This window comes from Gigantopelta aegis, chromosome 6 (genome assembly GCF_016097555.1).
Source record: "Gigantopelta aegis isolate Gae_Host chromosome 6, Gae_host_genome, whole genome shotgun sequence".
NCBI lineage: Eukaryota > Metazoa > Mollusca > Gastropoda > Neomphalida > Peltospiridae > Gigantopelta > Gigantopelta aegis.
The window spans coordinates 59,837,649-59,861,752 of NC_054704.1; the positions used below are offsets into that span (position 1 = coordinate 59,837,649).

General features: G+C 37.2%; 1 protein-coding gene across 1 annotated transcript; it reads right to left on the reverse strand.

The window, feature by feature from the left end:
• Positions 1 to 21,659: 21,659 nt before the first annotated feature.
• On the reverse strand, positions 21,660 to 23,839 carry LOC121374651. The gene is made up of 3 exons (XM_041501759.1): positions 23,687 to 23,839; positions 22,863 to 22,872; positions 21,660 to 22,599 (listed from the first exon to the last, which is right to left on the reverse strand). Exons 1-3 carry the CDS (start codon positions 23,837 to 23,839, stop codon positions 22,265 to 22,267), a joined length of 498 nt encoding a protein of 165 aa, XP_041357693.1. The 3' UTR covers positions 21,660 to 22,264.
• Positions 23,840 to 24,104: the final 265 nt, after the last annotated feature.

Here is a 24,104-nt window from a genome sequence, read left to right on the forward strand (position 1 = left end):
ACCATTCGGAACCGACTTCGAGAAGCTGGTTTAGGGGCTAGGAGACCGTATGTTGGCCCCGTCCTGCGACGTCAACATCGACATTTACGTGTTCGCTGGTGCACGAATGTACAGGAGTGGAACTTGGGAAACTGGCGACGAGTAGGGGCCTATGGTTCAGCGACGAGTCACATTTTCTTCTACAGCGACGTGATGGACAACGTGTTTACAGACGCCGCAATGAACGTTTTGCCAACAACTGCGTCGCCCAAGTTGAGAGATTCGGTGGAGGGAGTGTCATGATGTGGGGAGCCATCTCATACACCGGCAACCTGACAGCTGTACACTACCGGGGTGAAATTCTTTGCCGTTACATGCTTCCCATTTTGGATCGACAGAGAGAACTCTTTCAGCAGGACAATGCCAGGCCGCATACGGCACGTGTAACAATGGATTTCCTACAGAATGAGAACATTAATGTGCTGCCATGGCCATCAAGATCGCCAGATCTCAATCCCATTGAACATCTATGGGACGAACTGGACAGACGTGTACGCCAGTGTGAACCGGAGCCTCAGACGCTTCCGCAACTGTCACATGCACTGCATGAAGAATGGGCTAGGATTCCACGTGCCCGGATTCAAAGACTCATTCAGCCTATGCCAAGGAGATGTCGCGCAGTGATTGCTGCTGCTGGTGGCCATACAAGGTACTGATTTTAGCGCCCTCGTGCGACGCTGTTTGGTGACGAAAACGCCTTCGATGCCGTCAGTCCATAGCAAGAACATTGTCACATACTCATGTCAAATTTGACTGTGATACGATAATAAATAACGAAATTATGCCACTTTGTATTAAAGAGATGATGCCATGAATATTTCGCCTAAGCGTTTCTTTTTTGACATAGTATAGTTAGATATTTTATGAATTATAAATAACAGTTTATGGAAAACACTAAAACAACTATGACCGAAAACAAATATGCCCCGGGAACTCACCAGATCAGTTCACGCACCCCAACCCCCGCCGAAATTTAGCATTCTGACAGTGCCCAGATTTTCAGACTTACTTTGAACAGCTGACTGAACGGATTCGGGTGGATTCATTTAACAATAACTAGCTATCATAAGCGTACGAGACAGTGTTGGAACAAATCATCAAATTCGACCAAAAATTATTGAGAAATTCGGGCAAAATTAACTGGTCTCAACCCTTTTCACCATATATTTCCATAATTCTACCCACAATATTGATTATAATCCATGTAAAAATGCATACTGATTCGTTTGCAACCCTATTTAGCTGTTTGGTAGTATTGCTAATACAAATAAATGGTATAATAGATTCGGGCATTTTTGTCGAATTCGGGCAAAAATCGGCCTGCCCCACCTACAAAAATGGGAGCCCGTACACCTATGCTAGCTATATAGAGGGAATTCTCACGATTTACTTTTACTACAACACCGGCCTCGGTGGCGTCGTGGTTAGGCCATCGGTCTACAGGCTGGTAGGCACTGGGTTCGGATCCCAATTTACAAAAATTATTACTTGTTGGAAGCGACTTAAAATAATTAACATTTTATGAGGTAAATGAAGAAGATGCACTATAAGAAATGCATTTTGTAGAGGTATTCAAGTTACCACGCCAGATTTGCAAATATTGGTCTTTTAACCTTTGAGATACTATATTAATAAACACTTTTTTATTAGTTATTTTATGACCAATAGTTCCCCAATCCAAGTATGTTTAGGGTTTCATTAATGTAAGTTAACCATTTGAATTTACCCGTTTGTTCGGTTGCATTTGTTAGCATGTATTTGTAGAGTATAGCTGAAATTTTGCTTGATTTACCTGTTATCAATGAAGCCCAAAAACTGAGCATTCTGGTTTTTATTTTAATTTCTAAAGGATAAATACCGAATTCGCCATAAATCATGGGTAATGGAGTACTTTTTCTAACTCAAGATCTCTCAGAAAATTTAGCTGTATTTGCTCTATAATTTGGTTGTTGCCGAATCCCCAGATTTCTGATCCATACAGAAATATAGGGACAGTTGTGTTTTCAAATAGTTTAAGCTGACAGTCTATAGATATATTAAGTTTCTAATTCTAATTTTAAAAAGAGTTAAGCATTTTTTAGCTTGAGCTACTAGTGCTTTTTTTGACTGATAGAACGACCCGTATTTGGTAAATAAGGATAATTTACCCATGAAAGACAGACTTGGGGAAGAACAGATACTGTTCACATGCCTTGAAGTTTTCTCACAAAGCACAAACTCTACTGGAAGATCCGAGAGACAGTTTTGTAACATAAGCAATGTCAACTCTATCGGGAGACCTGTGTGTCATTCACCCAAGAGCTCTGACTTGTATATTATTTGTATCACCATGTTGTTAACTTGTTAATCACGTTTCATATTTGGAAAGTACAATACAAGAAACTACATCACCAACTTGAGACTTCTGTCGTTCATTCATTTAACATTCATTCGTAAATTACGCTGTGTTAAGTGGTGGAGATCCGCTGTCAAAATCTACCTTATTCTACGGCCAAGTGAGTACATCAAAATCTACCTTATTCTACACAAAAGCGAGTACATGAAAATCTACCTGACTACAGCGAAGCGACTACAATACAATCTACGTGACTCTGCATCCAGGTACAGCCAAGTACAACTGAATCAAGAATAATAGAACGAGCACAGTCTTGCGAAAATGAACTTTTTCTAATCAAGATTTGACAGAAATAGAACTTACAGAGCTGTTGGACCAACAGAAATGCATCAATATTCGTGTCAACGAAAACCCCAAATCCAGACGACTAGCTTAACACGGAATTCTACACAACGGAACATCCCAAGCGACACGGTCTGTCATAACGGTAAGTGGTTATTTGGCAAAAGAATTTGTGAATGTCATGCAAATCTATGTCCATTACAAATGTTCTGTTTAAAATGTTCTAATCTAAATGCTCACTCAGATGTAAACCACATAAATTGTCATAAATACTCCAAACATCATACCCAAGTCAACAACATTTCTAAACCTAAACACAAATCGGATAAACAAAGAGAAAGGGACAATATTAGAAAATCTCAGTACGAATTTCGAAAATTTTGTGCTAGGCAACTACCATTTTCTAACTTAGGTGCTAAAGCTTTCACTAGCGTTGTCAACTTAAATAACCCCCTAAAACATGAACTCGATGCTCTTAAGGCCAAACAAAAGTCCAATACGGAAATAAACCAAGCCAGAAATTATTTTAATAAAACAACCAAAGCTTTGACAGAAGCACAACTAACCATCCAGAACCAATCTCAGGAAATCTATTCACTAAAAGCACAGCTAGAACAAACCCGTAGAAATACAAAAAGAACTCCAAGAGTCTAAAAAGGATGTAGCGTTGTTACAAAGTATAATAAATATTTTGACAGAAGACTTAAAAGATTCTCGTAACAGTAATGCAAATAATGAAGAGTATAACAAAATTGTGTGTCATGAAATGCAAACAGACATTGATGCTTTACATCAACAATCAACCAGTTATTACGATAAGCTTGTTCAACAAAACACTGAGTTAGAAAATCTTAGACGGGAAAATTATGAACTAGTTCAAAGACTAAATAGATTGAGTAATACAATTTATCCACAACAGTACATAAGACGAGACAAATATCACCGACGGTAAATAACGACTCATTTGATTATTAAATGTTTTTCGGAATAAATAATGTAAACAGTAAACGTATTAATTTTCAATAAATTCATAATCTTGAGATACCTAAACTGATATTAGAAAATAAGCTTGACATTCACATAGCCAAAACCATGTATACGTTTATACAAACGACAGCACCATCAGCATCAGTGCCTGGATTCGAACTCGAGATAAACAGCATGCCAACTACAACTGCTTCAGACGAGATTACGATACAAGCGAAAAGCTTGTCTAATAGATGAAACAGTTTATTTGTGATACCACATTTCGAACGCGGGACAACTATTTCAAGCACTGTATACAAACTACCTTAACAAGTTTATTCCCTTAACACGAGGACGTGTCATTTCTTTCGGACGGTGGATAACTGTCACAGTGGATGGCATAGTAGTTTGAACATAAATAATCCAGAAAGCGATTTTAAAAATGGTGTAAATACAGATAAAATTAACTTTTTGAGGTGTATCCATTTTCTTGGTTTGTGAAACCAGGTAAACGACCAAAATGGTTTGCGCAATTTATATGTAAATGTGACGGTACATGCTCTTAATTTTGTTTTCGCCTGTGGCGATATTAATTGTTTTAGAAGGCCGTGTGCAGTTCCAAATTGCACTTATCCAGGTGGGCAACTTGTTACGTAATACTTCTGCGCGACGGTCCTCGAGCTTTTCTACTACACACCCAGAGCAGGTGTGGAGGCCATGTGGCTAGTAGTTACGTAATATCTCCGGTAGTGCTGTTTATGGCCAGGGGATTGCTCTCGGAATGGCGACAGTAAGTCTGGCGATCAAAGAGACAAATGCGTCTCTGGGAGTTGGGGATATATCACTTGATAGGGGGAGGACCGCCTTCTACCCCCAGGCGATATTCGATTTTATAATAAATAGCTAAGGTTTAGAGATATCTGGGAGAACTAGGAAGGCTCCAGGGGATCACGGACGACGTCCACTGAACGATCTATATTAGTTCAGACGGGACTTTGGTAAATATTTATTTCTGCTCTGTTGTATAACCTTGATGTGATTGATGTGACTTTAAATATTTTAATACTGTATTATACCAATATTCTTTAGACAGTGTCTTCGGTCATCTGACGAAGTAAGTCGTAGACTTTTTGTTCTAACATTATACGAGTATTTGGTAATATAAAGCTTAGCCAGTCATCCTAGAAGACCTAGGTAAAACTGTAGGTTATTGTCTTTATTGTGATAGGTACCAGTATTAATTCTGTGTTACAAGGTTACTGAATGAGTAGTTAGGTTAATTAAAAATTAAACAGTTAGGAATAGAGCTGTAATTCCTTTATTAATTAAGTTCCCCTGGAAGCGTTTCTCAATTATCACACGTGTGGGTGTTGTGTCACGGTGAAGTGATTAGCATATTGTGTAAAATAGACACCTAGAGATTAACTAATTAAGTGATCAGTTCTGGGTTGTTATTATTGTTGTTATTAATTAACCACTGCGGCTGTACATTTGTCAGCGTAGGTTAATACAGATTCCAAAGTGTATTGTGTTTTGTTGTGTTTTCTAGTGAACTAAACGTGCTATATAATATATACTTTATATAAGATCGTATCTCTGATCATACCTAGACGAGCCAAAGCGGTTTTGAACTGCCCGTTACAGAGAGATCTAATAGATATACAGTTAGGAGAGATATTTTGACAATCGTGTTTTATTCAGTTACGGGTATTATAGAATCCCCGTGACAGTAAATATAGGATTTTCATATTAGGGTCCGTTCATTTCACATGTAAGCCAAACAATGTAATGCAATATAATAAATATAACACAATACACTTTGGGTTCGACACTCATCACTGCACACACTGTACTCTTTTGCAAAAATAACCCATCCCCACATTCATTCCATACCACATAATTAAAATATTATTAGATGACCTTTAAGGTCTAAAGTGGGTCAGTTCCAAAAAAGTGACTCGAGCTAAGCCTGTATAAAAGCAGATAACGAGCACTGGTAATTAATTTCCTGCCTCGTGCTAGAACGTGTTCCCAAGAGATGTGCTTCATAACAGCTTGCTCTGATTAGCACGTTAAACATTTAAACTTGAACATTAGTAGTTTTACCATGTGCAGACAAAAAATTAATTTGTTTAAAACATATAGCACTTTGACAAAATATACTCCAATTTTGTCAACAAAAATGCGAAAACAACACCTAACCATAACTCTAGACAAACTAAATCTTTAAAAAGAAAACTGCCATTTTCGACTTCTTCTGAAATACAAATTCACCTGAAAATTAAAACGCACACGAAGAAAGCCAATTGTGTTGTAGACTTGTGAAATAAGGAACATTTACTACTAGTAATATTCGGTTTTTAAACCCTGGCGTTAAAAAATGAAACGTGACTTTTTGACAACTATCAACAAAGTGACATGAATGGTTCCAATTAGTATTAAGCAATAGTGTTCTATTAATACTGTTGAATATGTATATCATCAGAAACTGCATGGTTGTACATTTTCAGATGAGACAAATAACATTCATTGTAACTTTGCTTTCATTGTAACGTTGCTTCAGGCTATGCAATTATCATTAATAATTTACGTTTAGCCACTGAATGCACAAACCTTTTTGGTCGTGTACCTGGTTCCACAACCAAGAAAATGTATACCTCAAAAAGTATATTTTACCTGTATTTACACCATTTTGAAAATGCTGTTCGGATTATTTAGGTTTTCACTACTATGCCATCCACAAAACGTTGTTACATGTACACCATAATTCTCTTAAATAAGCATTTTATGTGAAACGGACACACATTTTGTTTCACTCACCCCGGCTTTGTTTCAATAGGTTTTCCAGTATTAATATTGTGTTAATTATGTTAGCAGTGATAAATCGCCAATAATCAAAGATCCGACTGGTGCTAGTTTCGAAAAAATAGTTGACCATAGCATGAAAAATTGAGTGTTGATCACCTACCTTCCTGTCAACAAGCGGGGCTATATTTCACAAACCATAACACGCCGGACCCCCTGGTTTGACGTCATTCGTGTATTATCCCCGCGAGTGAATTTGATTTAAAGTGACTAAGTGTTTAAAGGGACACACCCTAGTTACGTTTATTTGTTAACCATTACGGCGTTGTTTTTCGCTATTAAACCCCATTTTTCACAAATAAAATTGCACTCTACTTACATTTTATTATTTAGAATACACATTTCCATTCACCTGAAGTGCTTTTTGGTAATCCTGATGTTTGTAAAACCACGAAATGCATTTTGGGCATTTTTTCACAAAACGTGTTGTCGAGAAAAAACCGTTAAGCAAGCGAGGTCCAATCTATTTTTAATGTCACAGACGTTGGTATATCACGTGACCGTTATCATTTTGGTTCGGTTTGTTTTCTCGTGCACGGTTCGCGCAATCAACATCCGATTTGTTGTTGTTCATTTGTGAGATTTTTCTTCACAGTTCGTGAACATTTTCAGTAACAATAAAGTTCAGACAAGTAAGTGTCTCAATACAAAACGTTACAAACCCTTAAAACCAATAATTTTGCTAAGTCTTACGATATCTGGAGAGGGGATACAACCAGGACAGAACAGTTGGAACATGTCCAGGAGAGGTGAAACGAACGCACCCCAAGTCTGTGAAATTTGTCGTGACGTAGGCATTGTTGTGCTTCTACTGGTGACATCAGAATACTAACTTTCAAAATTATTTCAAGCAATTGGGACATGGGGATTCCCATGGTATTTATCGATATAAAACCTGCTTTTTCACTCCATTTGATAAAAACGTGATCTAAGTGTGTTACAGGTTTGTAGATTAACCAGATTATAATTTATTTTTGCTGGATGGAACTAGGGTGTGCGGCTTTAAACTACAAATATAATCCTTGCGAAATAATGTATTCAGATATTTACTAGTCTTAACATATGTTCCGTGAAGTAATAATGGAGGAGGGCCCAAGTGAATTATTCGCTCAAAAGCATGTGCTTCAAATATGTTCCTATGAGCCCACTTAATTAGTAATAAACACTTTGTAAATGTTCTGATTATTATTATTATTCCTCCATTTTTTGTCCAAACGATTTCTGGAAAGCCATTTATTTTAGATGTCTGAACATCGGACTAAGAAAAGGTTTGTAGGTCAAAGATTATAGCGGCCCTATTGCATTAAAAAAAAAAAAAAAAATGAAATTCATTTGCTCTGAAAGTACCGAGTGGAAAGGAATACAACTTGGTGATCATGATTACCGTGATGAGCCAATCGTGGGCATCTTGGATTTTTGCTCCTTTTTTTTCACAAAATCGAAAATATCTCGAAAGTTCAATCGACAACCTCATTTCTGTCAGTGAGTGAAATGTACATTTAATAGATCAAGTCAAGGAAAATGGCACGTATAATTTTAGCTTAAAAAAAGAAAAGAAAAAGAAAAAAAAAAACCGCCATCAGCCAATGAAAATTGAACATCTTAGCCAGTATTTTTGTAGTGAAAGTTTGTAGTCAACTTGAAATAATCATATTTCTAAAACAAAAGGCTCATATGTGGCTGCCATCTTGCATTTACGTACATATTGTTCAAACAAGTTTATCTATAAAACCAATAGGCCAATCTTAAAACAACCTGGGCAATAAGAAAGTACACGGGAGCCTATTCAAATGGCCAAAAAATTGAAATGGTTCTTAACATCTTGCATTGTATGTTTTAAATAAACAGCTGTGATTAATTACTTTGTAGAGCAATGTGTTATCATCTCTCTTTCATTTCAACTTATTTTCGTGCTTATATCCAATTAAGGTTCAAGCACGCTATCCTAGGCACACACCTCAGCTATCCGGGCTGTCTGTCCAGAACAGTGGGTTAGTTGTTAGTTGGTTAGTGAGGGAGAAGAGAGTGTAGTGGCCTTACACCTACCCACTGAGCCCTTAAAAGCTCGCTCCGGGTTGGAGCCGGTACCGGGATGCGAAACTCTCTGATTGTACATTCAGCAATTGTTTATACTTTTCAACACTTCTGTCATTGGAAATGTCAAAGGTTAAAATAGCCACCAAGTTATTATATTTTACCATATACATGAATTTATAAAAAGGAAAGGCAAACCAGCACATTGTTTCTTGAGATGAGAAACACTTTTTTTGCATATGCATCAATTTATAAAAAAGGAAATACATGTTTGTTTAATGACACAACAGCATATTATTTCACCAGCTGCTTTGGGAAGGTGAAAGTTCAGACACAGTAGCTTTCAAACAGACTACCGGTATTATTTTCAAAGGAAAAGAATGGTTGCTCATCGACCGATAAAAAACTAAGCATCTTGAACATTACACATTTTAGTGCCAAAAACATGTACATATATGTTGTTGGGTATGCAGAGTTCATTTTTTTCTAATTGAAATTTCAAAGGATGAAGCATAATATATGATGGCCACCTTGGATTTTGAAAGAAAAGGAATGTTTTAATGACAATTCGCATAAAATATCATCAGTGGCAGGGTCAGGGTCATAGTTCAGAAACCGTAACTTTATTAACCATTCAGGAAACATCCTTTTTTTAATAGAGCATAATTCATAAATGTATTAAAAGGAAAGGAATCTTTGCTCAACATGGTTGGTTCTGTCAGCACTGACCAATGCAAATTTAGCATCTCAAACATTATGGATATTGGTAACAAAAACATGTACTTGTATGTTTCTGACTATGCCTCATTCATTTTCGCCAACTGTAAGTGTCTACAATAATTTCTCTTCAAACAACAAAATTATCACCAGAAATTACGAACAAAAGAAACTAGTTCATTTTTGTTGCCTATAGGTGGCTAATATTAGGCTGGAGACCGTTATTGCCGCTTGCGGCTATATTTTAAATTTATTTTCATGCTTATTGTGACGGTACATGCTCTTAATTATCTTTTCGCCTGTGGCGATGTTAATTGTTTTAGAGGGTCGTGTGCAATTTGTTACGTAATGCCTTCGCGCGATCGGGCATTCTATTACACACCCAGCCCAGGTGCGGGGCTATGTGGCCAGTAGTTACGTAATACCTCCGCGAGTGCGGTTTTTACAACCGTGATTTTGGCGACCAAGGCGTCAGTAAGTCTGGGGATCAAAGAGAAAAATGCGTCTCTGGGAGTTGGGGATATATCACTTGATAGGGGGAGGACCGCCTTGTACTCCCAGGCGATTTTCTGATTTTATAATAAATAGCTAGGGTTTAGATATATCTGGGAGAAGCAAAAAGGAGAACGAAATAGGAAGGCGTCCAGGGGGAACGTTAGTCCGTTTGGACTTTGGTAAATATCATTTCTGCTCTGTTGTATAACCTTGATGTGATTGATGTGACTTTAAATATCTTAATACTGTATTATACCAATATTCTTTAGACAGTGTCTTCGGTCATCTGACGAAGTAAATCGTAGTCTTACTGTTCTATACTTTATACGAGTATTTGGTAATATAAAGCTTAGCCAGTCATCCTAGAAGACCTAGGTAAACTGTAGGTTATTGTCTTTATTGGGATAGGTACCAGTATTAATTCTGTGTTACAAGGTTACTGAATGAGTAGTTAGGGTTAATTAAAAATTAACCAGTTAGGAATAGAGCTGTAATTCCTTTATTAATTAAGTGCCGCTAGAAGTGTTTCTCAATTATCACACGTGTGGGTGTTGTGTCACGGTGAAGTGATTAGCATATTGTGTAAACTAGACACCTAGAGATTAACTAATTAAGTGATCAGTTCTGGGTTGTTATTATTGTTGTTATTAATTAACCACTGCGGCTGTACATTTGTCAGCGTAGGTTAATACAGATTCCAAAGTGTATTGTGTTTTTGTTGTGTTTTCTAGTGAACTAAACGTGCTATATTACATATACTTTATATAAGATCGCATCTCTGATCATACCTAGAGACGAGCCATACTCGGGTAAATACCGCCTGTTACAGAGAGATCTAATAGATATACAGTTACGAGAGATATTTTGATAATCGTGTTTTATTCAGTTACGGGTATTATAGAATCCCCGTAACAGGAGTAGAAAATTGGGGCGCTCGTCCCGGATCTGAAACGGGACATGCATATTTAAAAAAGTATTGTTTGTAAATGGGGGCTTTATAAATTAATTTTACAAATTTACTAGAAGTAGCAACGTTGTTCACTAGAAAATTAATTAATAATAAGTGCGTCATATCTAAACATGGATAAGAATTTGCTGGATAGGCCTACGCTCAGTGTAGTGGAGATTAAGCGAGCACGTAAGGCCGAGTTAGTTGAAATCGCGGGTGAGCGAGAAATTGATTTAACATCAGCTAAAACCTTAGGAGATATAAGGACAATTATTATCCAGGAAGTTTTTGGTGATAGTCCTGTTATGGAAGACAGTGAGATTGTTCCAGAGATAGAGATAAATGAGTTAAGTGTGGAACAACAATTAGCTTTTAAAAAGCTTGAGTACGAAAGAGAAGAACGTGCATTAGATAGAGAGAGAGATAGAGAAGATAGAGAGAGAGATAGAGAGAGAGAGAGAGAAAGAGAAGAGAGGGATAGAGAGAGAGAGAGAGAGAGAGAGAGAGAGAAAAAGAAGAGAGGGATAGAGAAGAGAGAGATAGAGAAGATAGAGAGAGGGATAGAGAGAGAGAGAGAGAAAGAGAAGATAGGGATAGAGAATTCCAGTTAGCTAAATTAAAAGTGGAACATGAGTTAAAGTTGAATACTGAAGAATTTAGACGGGAACCCGGAAATGGGTTTAACATGTCGGAGGCTTATAGATCAGTACCTGTATTTAACGAACAGGAGGTAAATATGTTCTTCCAACTTTTTGAACGGGCCGCTAAGCAGCTAAATTGGCCGCAGTCTAAGTGGACATTGTTAGCCGTGTCTAAGTTTAAGGGGAAGGCTAGTGTAGCTTATAATTCAATGAGTGATGAGCGAGCAAGTCAGTACGACCTAGTTAAGGCGGCAGTGTTGAGGGCGTATGAATTACGACCTGAGGATTATCGTTTACGGTATAGCGAGTTGAGAAAAACGCAGGGTCAGTCTTATAGTGAGTTTGTGGCTAAGAAGGCAGGGATGTTTGATAAATGGGTGGTGTCTCATCAGGTAGAGTCATATACCGAGTTACGAGAGTTGTTGATCTTACAGGACATTAAAAATGGATTACCAGTTAGCTTACGTATTCATTTAGAGGATCGTGATGTCAAAAAGATAGAGGAGGCAGGCATAGTGGCAGATGATTACGTGTTAATACACAAAGCTCAGGCAGTACAGGGTAGCTCTTTACAACAGGGTGATAAGAAGAAATTTCAGCCAGGTTTTTCCTGGGAACGTAGCTATCGGGGAGAGTCATCTAGTTGGTCAGCTAGTCAGGCAAGGAATGTACCTGGTGGGCAAAGTAAGGATAGGCCTGCATTATCAGCCAATGCACGAACTTTTCGTCCACATTGCAGTTACTGTAAAAAGGATAACCATCTTGTCGGGGGACTGTTTTAAAAGGAAACGCGATAACGCGCACGTGGTCGGTTTAGTGAGGTCAGCTCCGTTAGCGAGAGAGTTAATGGTTAGTCCCATGGCAGAGAAAGTAAACCCGTATGTGTCCACTGGTATGGTTTGTGATGTGAAACAAGAGTTGTGTCCTAAGGCAATATCAATCTATAGAGATACCGGGTGTAGTCAGAGTTTGATCACTCAAGAGTGTTTAGCTGGTATAGATAATTCATATACAGGACGTAGTTTGGCTATAACCTCGGTTACTGGAGAAAAATTGTTGTTCGGTTACATAACGTTTTCTTGTGTTCGAAGTTTGTGACGGGACCAGTCGTTATGGGTGTTGTGAAGGACTTGCCTGTTGAAAACATAGAAGTTTTGTTGGGTAATGATTTGACTAGTCAGTGTTGTCAGCCGAAATGTGACCAACTGTTAATGAAAGACAGCCCTTTACCCATAAAAGAGTGTGAGGTTGATGAGATTAGTTATCCTGCGTGTGTAAAGACTAGGGCTATGGCCAGTAGGTTAACACGAGACCTAGAGGATATTTGTGATTTGTCTGATACGTGTGTGAGCCATGAAATTGGAGTGGATGAGGTTATCAGTAAAATGGTAGATAAGACAACTGAGGAATTAAATGTGGTGGAACATGTTGATCTCCCGCAGAGGGGAATTGAACCAGTTGTGTTTGATAGAGGGGATTTACCTTGTAATAGACAAGAGTTAGTACTAGAGCAGGGGGCTGATCCAAATTTGTTGGCAGCTCGCACTACCTTGTTAACTGTGGACAAGGGAGTATTAATGAATAAGAGGGTTAGAGATAGAAAGGATAGGAAGCAACTGAGCCATGCTCAGAGCAAAATAAAATCAGTGTTTGATAGGAAGACTAGGAGTCGGGAATTTAAACCAGGGGATAAAGTGCTGCTGTACCTTCCCATTAAACGGGGTTCTGTGCAGAACAGGTATTTCGGGCCCTATGTTGTGCACAAACGGGTTAATGAGACAGGGTATGTGATAAACACTCCTGATGGGGTTAGGAAAAGTAGGTATTGTCACATCAATTTGCTAAAAGGTTATTTTGACAGACTGCCGATAGTTCCAGAGTTACCGGTCCAAATTGAGAGTCACTCAGTTTCCTGTGATGACGTCAAGACTGCAGAGGTCAAGTTGGCCAACGGCCAGATTCTAGCAGACTTGAGCCCCCAGCGAGCAAAGTTGACTACGTCGAAACATGACAATGTTTCCATTTGTCAGGACCTTCCAACGGTTACCAATACCTTAAGCCAAGATGTGCGCTTGGAACCCAACGCTACCCCGATTCGACAGCATGCCTATCGGAGAAAACCTGCAAAACGTGCGACGCTGAAAAAGAAGGAAACGAAGTGCCATGGGCCAGATGAATGCGAGAAGTCATTTAACCGTCTCAAGCAGATGCTCTCCTCGTCTCCCGTGATGGCAGCGCCAGACTACCGAATGCCGTTCAAACTAGCGGTGGATGCCAGTGACGTGGGAGCTGGAGCTGTGCTGTTCCAGGAAGACGAAAATGGACTGGACCATCCTGTAAGTTTCTTCTCGAAAAAGTTTGACAAACACCAGGTGAACTATTCCACTATAGAGAAGGAAGCTTTGGCCATGGTACAAGCTCTGAAGCATTTTCAGATCTACGTGAAATCGGCAGTGCACCAAGTGGTGGTCTTTACTGATCATAATCCGCTTACTTTCATTCACAGAATGAAAGCCTCCAACCAGAGAGTTTTGAGATGGAGTCTTCTTCTGCAAGAATACCCAATTACCATTGAACATATCAAGGGCACATCCAATGTAATCGCTGATGCCCTGTCCCGAAGTTGAACGTTATGATAATGTGTTGACATTCTTGATTTCTGTTTTGTTTTTATATATTTTATTTGTATACCAGGGACTCAGAGACTCAGTGTGATTACTGGTAGTCACCTTATTATTACATGTGTTATAAATGCCCGTATGCGTCGGTTAACGCACCTTTTTGTTTTAATGTAGTATATTTCCCTATTCCTAGAGTAGAGGAAATATCCTTTTTGAGGTGGGGGTGTGTGACGGTACATGCTCTTAATTATCTTTTCGCCTGTGGCGATGTTAATTGTTTTAGAGGGTCGTGTGCAATTTGTTACATAATGCCTTCGCGCAATCGGGCATTGTAATACACACCCAGCCCAGGTGCGGAGCCATGTGGCCAGTAATTACGTAATACCTTCGCGAGTGCGGTTTTTACAACCGTGATTTTGGCGACCAAGGCGTCAATAAGTCTGGCGATCAAAGAGAAAAATGCGTCTCTGGGAGTTGGGGATATATCACTTGATAGGGGGAGGACCGCCTTGTACCCCCAGGCGATTTTCTGCTTTTATAATAAATAGCTAGGGTTTAGAGATATCTGGGAGAAGCAAAAAGGAGAACGAAATAGGAAGGCGTCCAGGGGGAACGTTAGTCCGTTTGGACTTTGGTAAATATCATTTCTGCTCTGTTGTATAACCTTGATGTGATTGATGTGACTTTAAATATTTTAATACTGTATTATACCAATATTCTTTAGACAGTGTCTTCGGTCATCTGACGAAGTAAATCGTAGTCTTACTGTTCTATACTTTATACGAGTATTTGGTAATATAAAGCTTAGCCAGTCATCCTAGAAGACCTAGGTAAACTGTAGGTTATTGTCTTTATTGTGATAGGTACCAGTATTAATTATGTGTTACAAGGTTACTGAATGAGTAGTTAGGGTTAATTAAAAATTAACCAGTTAGGAATAGAGCTGTAATTCCTTTATTAATTAAGTGCCGCTAGAAGTGTTTCTCAATTATCACACGTGTGGGTGTTGTGTCACGGTGAAGTGATTAGCATATTGTGTAAACTAGACACCTAGAGATTAACTAATTAAGTGATCAGTTCTGGGTTGTTATTATTGTTGTTATTAATTAACCACTGCGGCTGTACATTTGTCAGCGTAGGTTAATACAGATTCCAAAGTGTATTGTGTTTTTGTTGTGTTTTCTAGTGAACTAAACGTGCTATATTACATATACTTTATATAAGATCGTATCTCTGATCATACCTAGAGACGAGCCATACTCGGGTAAATACCGCCTGTTACAGAGAGATCTAATAGATATACAGTTAGGAGAGATATTTTGATAATCGTGTTTTATTCAGTTACGGGTATTATAGAATCCCCGTGACACTTATATAAAATTATTGTTCAAGCACTCTTTCCTAGTACACACACCTCGACTATCTGGGAACTCTGTTCAGGACAGTGGTTTAGCGACTATCTGGGAACTCTGTTCATGACAGTGGTTTAGCTGTTAGTGGTTAGTGAGAGATAAGTAGTTGTAGTGGTCATACACCTACCCATTGACCCGTTGAAACTATCCTGGGTTTGAATGGACATAATTAAATAGAAACAACATATTTATTAAAAGAAGAAAACTCAAATTTCGTTTTATTGAAGCGTAGTTGCTCGTGTCAACTTTAATACAACTGATTCAAGAGAAGTAGTCACCACCACGTAACAATAATTGAAAAATAGAGTGCTTGACTAATTTATATAATTTTAAACAGGTGTACCCCATGAAGGGAAATGAAACGAGAGAAAAACTGATAACATTTTAAGCCATTTCAAGGAGCATAAGTTTACAACTTCAAAGGTAATTAGGCCGACAAAAATTAATCTAAATATCAATGCCTACTGAAATGAACTGAACTATCTTCTTTTAATTTGTAAATGTCATGTGTTCCAACGTAAAGTTTACTGATGATCCATTTATCAAAAAGTATATGCACAGCTAGCACCTGCTTTGTGGTGGCTGGAAAATAAACGAGGCACTACATAATGAAGACATGCAAACGTTACTGCACTCAGTCCACAACTGAACTCATACAATGTTCATTTTTAAAGCTTCTTCAGACTTTAGGATAGTGTTGGTTTAAATAGATTTATCACCCGTGTATCTGTAGTTTTCATTTCTTCGAGGAATGATTTGAGCTTTTGCACAGTTTTAAAGTGTTTTTGTTAGTGAAGTTTGGGCTACAGCTCTATGGAGTCTAATGCATATTTTGGTTTCTGTATGTACTGCTCATGGGCATTCTAATCCTCCTTGAAATAGCCAAACATTTCGTTTAAAATGTTACCCTGTTCAGAGTGAGAGTCGAGATTGGTGTTGAGATATATAACAAAGGAGATTGGCTTGCAGATTCTCTTAATGGTGATGATGTGGGTACTTGGGAAGAAAGAAAACGTGATAGTTCATCTGACGACTCATACCCGTCTTGCAGCTCCTGCAAGTGTTCGATTTCAGTGCTAATAATGGTACTGTTAGGCGTGCAGCTTTCTCTTGCAGTGCAAGTCAATATGTCTGGCAACTCGTTCCAAATTTCTTCTTTCGGCAACTCTTGAAATCCATTTCTATCTAACCCTTCCATTGCATGTACTACTTCGGTGACTAGCTGTTGCAAAGGTATTGTGTTATTCAAGGTGTTTATTGTGTTGTCATTTGGGAACTGGTCCAAATTCTATAGTCATGTCACTGTCCTGTGGATGTCATCCTGGCTGTTTCTTTGTACACATGTATAACCGTAGCATTTTGACTCTTGTATTCTCATATAATTTCCCAAGAGTGATCTCATCATCGATTTTTCGTTTACAAAAGTCAGTAATATGACATTCAAAGTCATCTTCGAGTCCTTTAATAGACGTTCCTCCAGGAAAAAAACAAGTCTTTTGCTTCCTTGAGTAAATCTTTGGCTCGTTTTCATATAGCTACGGTGCGTTGCCGAGTACCCCCACCCTTTCGGCTGCGAACTTGTTTGAAGTCCGACATATCTTCACTGTAATCCACCCAGACCAGTTCTATACGCATGTGTTCCCGTTTTACATATATATTTCAATTTTTTAAATTAGATCTTGCTTTATGTTGTGCGTTTTTTGCTTGAGTACCATCTAGCGCATCTTGTAGACGTTTCGCCAGCTTTGTCTTCCTTTCATTCCTTTGGGGCATGTCCTTTAAAATGTATTCTGGCGAAATTGCCTGATGCTAGTCTGTCACCATATTTAGGCAAATACTTCATCAGATCTTCATCAGAAATAATTGCCAGTACATTTTCATCAACCTGAATGAAAAAAAATTTCCACATTTATTACAAAGAAAGAAAGAAAGAAAGAAATGTTTTATTTAACGAACATTTATTACAAGGTAACAGAATAGCCTATATTTGACTAGAAAACTGAACTTGTAGAGTAGCGAGTAATGGACGACAAACTCGATTAATCGAAACACCTCTATATTATATGTGTGCGTGTGTGCGTACCTGTTTTTTCATATGTGTCTACATGCTATATAGACCAGTAAGTAATTGCAATAGACAGATATACCCACCTGGTAACGTGTTCTCGTCTCCGGACCAATCACATTATGGAAGTACAATATTATTACGGGGGAACGCACTATTGTTATGAGGGAACATGATATTATTATGAGGGAACACAATATTTATTATGAGGGAACATAATATAATTATGAGGGAACACAATATTATTGTGAGGGAACACAATGTTATTATGACGGAACATAATATGATTATGAGGGAACAAAATTATTTTCACGTCTGTCATCTCCGGGACTCCGTACCACGTATGATTTAAAAGTAATAATAATTTTATATACTCGATTAACTTAAAAATTTTCATTTTAGAATAACATTTGTAATTCAAAGACATCTGTGCACGTTGCAAGGATGTCTTCGTAGCACCAATACCGTATTTTAGGACATTTTTCTCGTCTGTGTGGCTGCTCAACTGCAGCAAAAATATTCAGTTTCTAGACGATTTTTAATATAACATCGACGCATTATTGCCAACTTCATGTGATATACCGAATACTGTTCTGAATGCATTTAATTTGAAATTAGATCCAAAAAGGTTTTGAAAAAGATATACCACATCGCTAATAAATTGTTTTGTTTTCGGACAGTGGAAAAAGGCGTGTAAGACTGTGTCGACGTCAAATAATTGCATTCAAGAAAATTATTTTGTAAATTATATCAAAGTCCCAATTTTCAATTAACCCAGAATGAATAGTTTTCAAAACATTTTTGTAAATTAAGTTTTCGCCAAATGTGTTTTCCCATTTGGTCTTTATGTGTTTTCGCTAGGTCTCACTACACGAATGTCATCTGCCATTGAAACCCATGTTAAATTCCCTCTTTTAGTAATTGATTGTGCTTTAGAGTTATCTCCCCTGTTCACGTTTGACTGCCAAGATCGTCGAGAAGAAGCCAGTATGGATTCGTCGAATATTTTATCATCTGGAAAACTACGTTTGAAGATATATTGAATTTGAAAAAGACTCATCTAATAAAAAATTTACGCAGTAAGAAACAAAAAATCAGCGGAAATAAGTATGAATTAGCTAAAAGGTGTTATGATTTCATTCAAAGAGAGGTGAGAATAGCGCCATTGCCAAGACTAGCAGATGTAATGGACAACGAAACGTTGAACTTGAAGGAAAACGATGATATGACATTGATAAACGTTATTCTGATAAGCAAAATTTAACAGAAATTAGTGAACTTACGTCTGATTGGACCAGTGACATAACATCATTACCAAAAATTTCAATTTCTGATGTTGTAAACTATTTAATTAACAGTTGCGATAGAACAAATGATTCTTTGAAAATGGAATGCTATCGGCAGTATGTTCGACGGATACATTTTTACAAGGAAAAATACATTCATAAAATTATGACCAATCTATCAGAGAAAAGTGTTCTCTGCTATATTCGATCAAAATGTCATGCATCGATGAAACGAGACCTATCAACAATGGATTTTGATGACCAAGTAACCACCATTCTGCATATTAAAGGCCAACTGCACATGTCCAGCTGGGTATGCATCTTTACTTTTTAATATTTATATCTGAACACTTGTAGGGCACAATGCATTAATGTTAAAAATCAATTCAATTCAATTCAATGCAATTCTTTATTCTATGGAAGGCCATACCCTGTATACAGATATAAATAAGGTGACATTTTGGGACCAGTTATTTCAATATTTACCAAGCTGTTGTGGTAAAACCAAAATTGATTTTATTATTATTATTATTAATTTAATATATTCCTTTTTTATCTATTACTATTTTTAATTACATTTAGCATTTTAAAAAATATCCAGATTAACATTAATTATAGAAACTCACAATCAGCTTTCTGTTCTGTGAATAATTGGAACCTGGTACAGGTAACAGTATCCAAGTACTATACATGTAGCATAAGCATACAAGTATTACATGCATTATACATATCAGTCATGTCCATATCAACATTCACATATAATGGGTCAGTTAATGTTCAGAAATTGCTTCCGCACTCGGCTCTAAAGATTTTGCAATATAAATTCCCAAATTCTTAATAAAGTTTTCATAAATGACATCAGTAGCTGAATATACAAATGATTTGTATTTTATTTAGTCCAATAAATCCCCTTCATCAACTGCTAAACCAGCTCCTCTGATTCTGATTCTGTTAAAGGTAGCATTGGTTAATAGATGAAAGCTAAAACAGCAGTAGCATTAGAAATCACAGAATTAAAAACGAGCACAAAGACCATATCAAACCTCAAACAGAAACTGGTACATTTACTGTTTCACTAATTTTTCATCCCTTTCTGAATCACACCTGCAACCCAACCCTCAATGCAAAACTCGGATACCTAATGAAAAAACTTGAACAACATATATTTCGGAAACTTTATTTTACAGCCTTGGTGAAGGATGCAGTCATATATCAAGATTGCTGTTTGCTGTAGAAGGTAATAGTAGCACCTCTGAGGACCCTGCTGCAGCATGCACCTCAAAACCATGCGAGTGGGATAAGCCAGGTAAAAGAAAAAGACAGTCAGTCAGGAGAATTTGGATTTATTTCGAAATAAATTGTGCGGTAGACTTGGCCAGTCAAATATTGTTTTTTTCCATTTACTACTAGCTTTTGAAAGTAACATTGATGTTAACATTGAAAATGATCTAAATGTTGACGAGGAGGAAGTTGTTGAAACTTCAGAAGTTCTAACATTTGTCTCAGATGATTACATTAATATTTGTGAAACAATTAAACAGAACAATATGACTATGTCTGACTTTATAAAAATTATGTCCCAACTGTGAATCTTCAGTCATTGAAGAACTGGAGTTTAGAACCAGAGGTCAGAGTGAAAATGTATTGTGGTTGAAAGCAAGACAAGGAAGACTTACAGCTTCTGTTTTTCATGATGTTTTAGCAAGGAAGGAAACAAGTGTGCCTGAAAAACTTGTAAATAGAATTTTGTGTCTAGCTGATGATAAATGATCTTGTGTTGTACCAGCATTAAAGTGGGGAAACAAGAATGAAACAGTGGCTGAAAAACATTATAAAGCTGTTAAAAAACTGAAATTCCGTGAAAATATAACAATTGTTGAAAAAAGTCTACATGTATATATTCATAAAAAACATGCATATTTGGGTGCAAGCCCTGATGGCATTGTTATGCATAAAAGTGAAAGATATCTGATTGAGGTAAAATGTCCATACAAATGGAGATTCAAAACAGTGATGGATGCCTGCAAAGATGCCAATTTTTATTGCTGTATCCAATTTTGTACTTGCTGTATCGACAATGGAGAAATGGGAATTTGTGGTTTGAAAAATGTGAGTCGTTATCTTTACAATAAATACTTGAAATGTTAAGTTTGACCATGGTCTTGAAAAATGTGAGTGTTTTTATGTGCCATCTTTACATGACTGTTACAATTGACTAATAATAAGGAACAGATTCACTGAAAACTTGCATGTCATTTTACTTCATTATAGACAATTTAAATATCTGTTACAAATCCAATTTAGTAGTGCATCCAGTAAAACAGCTAAATAAGAAAGTATTAAATAGATTATGGTCATTTTAAATTTAAACATATGTTCTTGAAACTTAGAGGGACACTCCCCAAGGTTTTAGTCATTTAAACATGTGTTTGGTTCTTGCTTAGAATATCATTATCTGTATACCCATTACAGTTCTGATCATCTTAAGATTTTGTAGTAGCTTAGCATGGACTTTTACCTCCATTAATTTTGTATGTATCAATTTATTTTTTCTAGCAACCTCCAACTTACATTTTAAAAAATTTGTAGTATAAAGGCCAAAATGCACTTAACGGTATAGTACTTTAGGTTTAAAACATGTTACGGTAAAATATTGTTTGGAAAAATGGGGAGAAAAGTAGGATATGTTTAACTGTTAATGTTATTGAGGGGAATGAACAGAACACTTGCTGTAACTGAAAACTCAAGATAACATTTTTAAGTTACTAATGGTGGCAATAAATTTGTCAATGCACCACACACAAAAACAATCTCATCAGCTGTCTTACTAAGAGCAAGTGGCATAATTCCCTGAAGAATCCGGAATTTTTTTATCTGTTCCATTTTCCTTTCTACATGTATTCTGGCAGATGCAATTCGTCTTGTTATTTCGACTTCAGTTTTTGAAAATTGTTCTTTACATTTGAATGGTGGACAATACATTTTCACTCCTCTCTTCATCAAATCCTGCTTCAAATGTATAAAACCCTTATCTACCATAACTGCATCACAAGGCTCTTATTGTTCAAGTAAACCACTCGCTCTGGTTATTTCAACATCAGAAGCACTAACCCCATAATTTTGAAATTAAAACAACTGCACCAGTCATGCTTATTCCAATGAGAACTTTAAAGGTATTATGCGATTTATAATTGGAATATGTCAGTGATTGGTTTTCCAAAGAAGAAGTTTGAATAAATATCTCGGTGCAATCTAAAACAAATCTGGTATCACTAAAAAAATTAAAGCACTCTGGAACATGTGATTTCAGAATTTTCAACTTTGGCAAAAATACTAAAGCTTGCAAATATGTAAACATAAATGATATCCAGGTGTTAAAAATGTTTGAAACAGTACTGCTGGATACTTTAAATCTGAACTCCAGGTCTTTCACAAGTAAACCTAACCTATTTCTCATCATTACTAAAGGAAATTCGTCAATAAGCCTCAGTTTCTTTTTACGCCCTTTTTTTAAAACATATTTCAGACTTGCTATATGTGGTGGTGCACAACTGTTTCCCCCCACATTCCAGCAGACTTTCAAAAAGAGCAAGAAATACAATGTAATTTGGTAAGCCAGTGTAAAACTGCATATCAACATTTGAGTCTTGTATATCCTCAATAATAATGTCTGGCCTGCTAGTACCAACACTGATGTCACACATTACTGGAGTGTTCTGTATTCCAACTATACATGACTGTACAGACTGAGAAGGCACCCGTGACTGGATGGCATCTTCATCCAGACTCGATTCATCACCAACTGGTTTGGCATATCTGAAAATACAAGAAACTTATTACTATTACAAATAAAATAGTACAGATAACATACCATATTTTTGAATATATTACTGCACTAGAAGTATACCATAGATGTTGATTTAAATACTACAACTGTATACATGTACATAAAGATTATGTGAACATTTCTACCTAGTGTTTATTCATTATTATAAACTCATGCATAATGAGAATTGCCAATTAGCTAAGCCCCCCAACCCCTCCCCAAAAAAATATATTTCCCAACCAACCCCAATTCTACCTGCTGAACTCAACCTTTTTCTTTCTAAAAGTACATAAATACATGTACATGTAACAAAAAAAGAAAGAAATGTTTTATTTAATAACGCACTCGACACATTTTATTTACGGTTATATGGCATCAGACATATGGTTAAGCATCACACAGATATTGAGAGAGGAAACCTGCTGTCGCCACTTCATGGACTGCTCTTTCCGATTAGCAGCAAGGGATCTTTTATATGCACCACCCTACAGACAGGGTAGTACATACCATGGCCTTTAATATACCAGACGTGGTGCACTGGCTGGAACGAGAAATAGCCCAATGGGCCCACCGACAGGGATGGATCCCAAACTGACCGTGCATCAAGCGGAAGCTTTACCACTGGGCTACGTCCCGCCCCACATGTACATGTAATAATAAAATTAAAATAATTTTGTTTCTGTAATGTTTTCAAATCACATGTTACTGTTCGGAATATAAACATTTGTCTTACATTCAATAATATAAACCAAAAACGTTTATACCTACCTACCCACCCAATTTTTTTTACTTTATTTTATTATTATTATTTTTTCAACCAGAAAACCTCAAACATTAAGGGATGGGGGGGGGGGGGGGACCAACTGACTGGCAACTAATGTTTACAATAGTCTACCCATGCATCATTTCTACTTGGCATTTGGTTGGCCCAAGTGTAGCACCATCAGAATCAGTAGTTGTGGGGCCCCTTTCCAATCTTCGAGATTTGACTGTTGGTCGTTTAGGTGGGTCAGCTCTCTGCACTAAATTTTCATTGGGTATCTTTTTCTCAAAAAAGTTAGGTCCGTCACCATTTTTGAAATGGTCAGAACACTGGTTTCCAGTATTTCCGGCTTATAGCTATAATCCAGGCCCTTCTAGAATCTTTTTCTTTTGTCAGTTTATGCAAAGTAACTTTTTTGTTAAATTTGCCGATCTTACCCCGAAAATTATGACAATTTGTCATGCAACAATAATATTTCCCCATGTTCTGACGTTTACGGATTGGACCGGAAATATAAAATACCTACCCACAAGGGACATAACTCGCAAATAGCACAATTACGAAAGTCGGGAATTGCCAAACTTCAAATGAAGATTGCCAATAGAACGGGTTCTCTTTGGCACTAACAACATACACCATTGCGAACATACATTATATAAGCATTTATTTTCACTCCAAAATTGAGAACATTTCCGTCTCAGTATTTTGCTATATGACCGCATCTGGCTGTAGTACCGGTCCGAACAGG